The sequence below is a fragment of the Trichosurus vulpecula genome, chromosome 2 (assembly GCF_011100635.1).
Source record: "Trichosurus vulpecula isolate mTriVul1 chromosome 2, mTriVul1.pri, whole genome shotgun sequence".
NCBI lineage: Eukaryota > Metazoa > Chordata > Mammalia > Diprotodontia > Phalangeridae > Trichosurus > Trichosurus vulpecula.
Genome location: NC_050574.1, coordinates 43443074 through 43449073, shown reverse-complemented (window position 1 = coordinate 43449073; position 6000 = coordinate 43443074). Strand labels below are relative to the sequence as shown.

General features: G+C 39.9%; 1 protein-coding gene across 1 annotated transcript; it reads left to right on the top strand.

The window, feature by feature from the left end:
* The first annotated feature begins 426 nt into the window (after positions 1 to 426).
* LOC118835402 (olfactory receptor 13H1-like) lies at positions 427 to 1365 on the top strand. The gene has a single exon (XM_036742593.1). It carries the CDS (start codon positions 433 to 435, stop codon positions 1363 to 1365), a length of 933 nt encoding a protein of 310 aa, XP_036598488.1. The 5' UTR covers positions 427 to 432.
* The last annotated feature ends 4635 nt before the right edge of the window (positions 1366 to 6000 follow it).

Here is a 6000-nt window from a genome sequence, read left to right as displayed (position 1 = left end):
GCCCCAGGGATACTTCTGCTATATCATGATGCATTCTTTAATCATGCATGAAGACTTCATCATTTCAAAGGGGTTACCATGAACCATTGACCATGGTGTACTTGCCATACACAGTGTGGCAGAGTCTACCAATACAAAAAATTTCCAAGTAGGTGCCCAACAATGGAGTAGGGATCTGTTATCTCAGGACCAGCTTTGTTAAGTGCAGAGAGGGTCCTCATCAGAAAATGATGAACTGACCTGTTCATCACAACTAGTGAAGACTTAAGTCATGGAAGATTTCTTAAAACCATAGATATTTGGCACTAGAGGACTGAAATGAAAGACTTTTGCAAACATGTCTGACATGAAAAATATAAAATGTTGGTGACTACCACATTGTCACCCCATGTGTTTCTCCTGCTTTGGTGATGCAGATAGAGAAGGAAGGCTATGGATGGAAGAAATAACACAGCCGTGACCTATTTCATCCTGGTTGGGCTCTCACAGTACCCCAGGGCTCAGGTCATCTTCTTCTGCCTGCTCCTGGTGTCCTATCTTGTCACCTTGCTGGGGAATGTCCTTATTCTCTTCTTGATCCACTATGATTCCCGTCTCCACACACCCATGTATTTCTTCCTCAGCAATCTATCCTTCCCGGACATCTGCTACACTTCAGCTAGTGTCCCTCAGATGATCGTTAACTGTTTAGTCAGAATTCCTATCATCTCCCTGGGCCAGTGCTTGGCACAGATGTGTGCTGGCCTCTACTTGGGAGTTGTGGAATGCCTCCTTCTGGCTGTTATGGCCTATGATCGTTGCATAGCTATTGGTGACCCTTTACGCTACTCAGTGAGGATGGGTCCCCAGCTCTGTGCCCAGCTGGCAGGAGCATCCTGGATCTCAGCTTTTCTTCTCACTGTAGTCCCAGTCCTGACCATGCCATTAGAGTTCTGTGGCCAGCATGTCATCAACCACTTCTCTTGTGAACTCCTGGCCATCCTTAAACTTGCTTGCAATGATCTACGGATCTATGAATTGTTGATTATAGTGACCAGTTCCCTGACTCTGCTGGCACCTTTTGCCTTCATCCTCACTTCTTATGGGCACATCCTTGGGGCTGTGCTGAAAATTCACTCAGCTGAGGGCAGAAAGAAAGCTTTCTCTACCTGTAGCTCCCACCTCACTGTGGTAATTATCTTCTATGGTACAGCAATCTCCATGTACATGATGCCCCAGGATAAAGCCAGCAGGAACAGGGACAAGATTATCTCCATGCTCTATGGCGTTGTGACACCCATGCTCAACCCCCTTATCTACAGCCTTCGAAACAAGGATGTGAACTGGGCCTTCAAGAAACTATTAGGAGAGCAGAACATCCCCTAGTAAGAGATCTTTGGATCCCTTTTCTATAGCCCAAAGACGATGAGCTCACTGTTGTTAAAACATAACTGTTGGAAAAGAAAATGACTGTGGTTATCAATACAATCATTGGTATTACACAGATTCCTCCAACAACCAGGATTGTTTTTTTCTGTGGTACTTCCTCTTGGTTTATTTGTTTGGACTGAGTCTCCCCTGTATCACCAAAGCTGAATGTGCAGCAGCCAATCAATGGTCCAATCTGACTATTGACCAGCTTTGTCATGTGCTGTTTGCAACCTCAGCTAGTTCTCTCCTCCTTAAACAGCCTGGTCAGCCCCTGTCTCTGGAGCTCATATGAGTACTGGAATTACTGTGGACACCTTAAGCAGCTTAGTTTACTGCAACTCAGAACTCCCCCAATTATTAGAAGCTGCATTACTACACTCTGCCAATGGCACTTTCAAGCACAACCTAATGTAAATGGGGCAGAGCCTTTGAAATATCAGAGGTATAGCATTAGATGTGTCAGAAAGGTCTTTTATCCCAATGATTGACAACCCCCATACCACTACACAGGTGCCAAGCATTGTCACAGTACCAAGGTGCTTCAGAGAAAGAAAAATCCAGATGTGACATACAATTTCTCCAACCTCCTTCTTATGGACCACAATAAAAAAAGACATCTAGAAGCAATGTCCAAGTTGCAGGTGCTTCCCAATTAATGAAGCCACATCTTTCTCACACATGGCATGGTGGAATTATGGTGGAAATAGCAATGGGTTTTTAATCAGAAGACCTATGGTCTGACCCTGATTATGTCAATTAACTTCTTGATTTTCTCAACCACAAAATGAGAGGTTTGAACTAGTCATCGTTAAAGCCCAAGTTCTTCTAATTCTGAATCTATGACTCTATAAGAATCATTCCCCATGAACAAATAAATACACTCAAAGCTTACACAATTGTGGACACTCTATTTACTATCAACAATAATCACCAATCTTCCTCTGCCTCAAATTAACCTGATTCATTCCACCTCTGCATGCTTATAATTACATCAAAATACCACTGGGTTATAGCCAGGCAGGTACTTTCCTTGTCTAGAGCATGCAAGAGAGGTAGCTACCATTCACTCTACCACCACCCTTGTCCAAAACACTGACAGAAGAAAAGACATCCTCCTTGTCACCACGACCTACCAAACTATTACATAAATAATATTTCCCCCTCAGATAACTTCCTCCACAGTTCTACAATGTTGGTTACTTTTCAAGGAGCTGCCAAAACAACCAGCATCACTTCTCTTAAAATCTGTACTTTATTTTTGCCTTCCCTAGAGTGCCCTCTTGAACCTTGAAGTTTCTCATGTACCGAGTCACAACCCCTGAGCTCAAGCACATCGCATAATTTGGTCAACACATCAGACAGCTCCTCATTCTTAGGGTAGACCCTGACCTTAAAGCATCTGGAAGCCATAGTTTTTCAGGACCATAGGCAGTCTTCCAAACAATAAGCTATTTTTAGAAATCCTCTACATCCCTTAATGCAGAATCATAGAATATCTGAGCTACAAGAAACATCCGAATTATTTTACTCCAACCTTTGCCTGAATGTAAACCATCTCTATGGCATTTCTAGCCACCTAGCCTCTGTTCATAAATCTTCACAAATGTGGGTAGGAGGGTGGGGTGGGGAATTACTTCTTCGCAAGCCAGTTCATTCCAATTTAGGAGAGTATTGATGTTTTAGAAGATCTTGTTACAAATATTAATCTGCATCTCCACAACTTCCACTCAAAACTCTAGTTTTTGAACTCTGGTCACAAACAGAAAATGTCAAATTTTACTTTCTTGTGATAAAGTATCAATTACTTCAACAGTGATGACATTTACCCTGTGTTATCTCTTCTCCATGGTAAATTTTCAGGACCTTCAACTAGTCCTCACGTGGCATAAAAATCTATTTTCTTCAACATTCTGGCTTCCTTCTTCGGGATATGTTCCAATTTGTCAGGACCCCTTCTGAAATAGAGCATTCAGGAGTGAAAACAATGCTCTAGGTGTGGTCTGGCCAGGGTAGAGGAGAACAAGACTATCTCTTTAAGAAGAAAGAGGATCTCTGTTCAAGGTCCATTTTGAAGTAGATGGGTGGGATGTACCATCTGTTCTGATTATTCACAAGATGGGCACTATCCACTTCAAATAAAGTTCCTTACTAAAGGGAGAAAAGTAATATGGAATCCCCCCCCCTCCCAAAATAGACTATAATCTTCAGGCAAGCTCGGTGTCTAATAGTTATAATGGTTCCTAGACATGTTAAATGAGAAATGGGGAGACACACACACACACACACACACACACACACACACACACCCTATTCATTTTCAAAGTTCAGGTCTCACCAGAACCATGAAACTATCCCCAAACATTCCAGACCACACTAATATTTCCTTCTTCTCAATGGCTACATTTACTTTTTAAGTTCTTAAAATTTAATCTTATTTTTCCCACTAACATGGAAAAACAAGTTTTATAACCTTTGCTTATTTACAATTTTGAGTTCCAAATTCTCTCCCACCACCCCTCACCTACCCTCTCACTGAGAATGCAAGGAATTTGGTGAAGGTTATACACATGCAATCATGTAAAATATATTTCCATATCAGCCATATTTTGAAAAAACAGATTTCAAAAAATCAAGAAAAATAAAGTTTAACAAAACACAAGCATTATGCCTTGATCTACATTCAGATTCCATAAGTTCTTTCTCTAGAGGTAGAGAACATGTTTTCATCATAGGTCCTTCAGAATTCTCTGGATTCTTTTTATTGTTGAGAACAACTAAGTCATTTAAGGTGACCATCATACAATATTGCAGTTACTGTATACAATGTTCTCCTGGTTCTGTTCACTTCACTTTGCATCAGTTCATATAAATCTTTCCAGGTTTTAAAAGCATCCTGCTCATCATTTCTTATAACACAACAATATTCCATGACAATCATATGCCACAACTTGTTCAGCCATTCCCCAACTGATGGGCCTTCTCCTCAATTTCTCATTCTTTGCCACCATTCAAAGAGCTGCTATAAATATTTTGTACATGTGGGTCTTTTTGCCTTTTTATGTCTTTGGGATACAGACCTAGTAGTGGTATTGCTGGATCAAAGGGTAAGCACAATTTAATTGTCCTTTGGGACTAGTACCAAATTGCTCTCCAGAATGGTTGATCAGTTCATGACTCCACCAATAATGCATTAGTGTCCCAATTTTCCCACATCTCCTCCAAAGTTTGTTATTTTCCTTTTCTGTCATGTTAGCCAATATGATTGGTACTTCAGAGTTGTTTTCATTTGGATTTCTCCAATCTATAGTGATTTAATGCATTTTGTGTGTGTGTGAAGACATTTTTACCCAAGTACAGGCCTCCACTTTCATCACTGAAACATTTATATTATTCAATGTCTTATCAATCAAAACCATTTTGGATAGTGATTCTGCTGTCCAATGTGTTCATTATTTCTTACAGCTTCATATCATCCACAAATTCAGTAATACCATCTATCACTTTGCCCTTGTAACCCATCAAGGATTTTTTTAATATAAATTTCACATTGCCTTGATTAAATTAAGGGAACATGTAAGGATCAATATTAGATCAAGTTTAAATGCCCTACTATATTTCAAAGCAATCTTATACACATATGTAATTGTGAAAGTTTCCATCCCCTTTCCAATTAATATAATCACAGAAGGCCTAGTTAGCTAGATTGAATTAATCTATCAAAGGTGGGAATTAGATTTGAATAATTCCATAATCATTTTGGTAAAAACCTTTATTATTGCATGAAAACAGATGATCCAATACAAAAAAATCTCTTTTAATTGCAGAAAGATTAAGAATATGGTCCCATATATAACATAGCAAACTAGTTTAAAATCTCACATTCCAGTAGCAAGTCAGTAGAGTTATCGTTGAATTCAATGGTGAAGTCCTCCTCAAAATAAATTGTCACTCACTCCTTCCCCACATTAAAAATTTCATGACCTTGTGAATGTTGATAGGTTAGAAGATCTGGATCTCTTATCATAGTGAATATCAGTGGCCCTGAAACAGCATGGATTGATTGACAGCACAATCATCAGGAGCAAAGAGAAATATCAAGGACAAGGGAGGCACATCGAGGAAATACAGCTTCAGGACTCTACAAAGGCACCAATTCTTGGAACTGAATAGACAGCTACACCTGAAGGAAACTTCATGAAGTACCCAAAAAGAGAGAAAAGGATGGCCAATAACCAGGAGGAGTGGGTAGACCTTTGGTCCAGATATGCCCTTTAAGTTTGAGCCAACTCTATTCAAGGACAATATGTGTGCAAGAGGAGAATGTACCCCATGCTGGAGGCACATTTCTTTAACAACTATCCTTGCTGTACCTGTTTCTCAAATACTGCCCTTTCTAAAAGCCAAATTACTCTGACTGATAATTAATGAAAAGTACACTGGTGGGAAATCAAGAGCAGCAATGCTAGAAAATAACCAAATCATGCAGGGTTATCCATAGAATCCTGGGGAAATTAAGCAGTAATATGTTATTCTTTGTGGATCCCAACTTGTAAGTACAAGATCAAGTTGAGAAAGTGGTCTCGAGGCAGG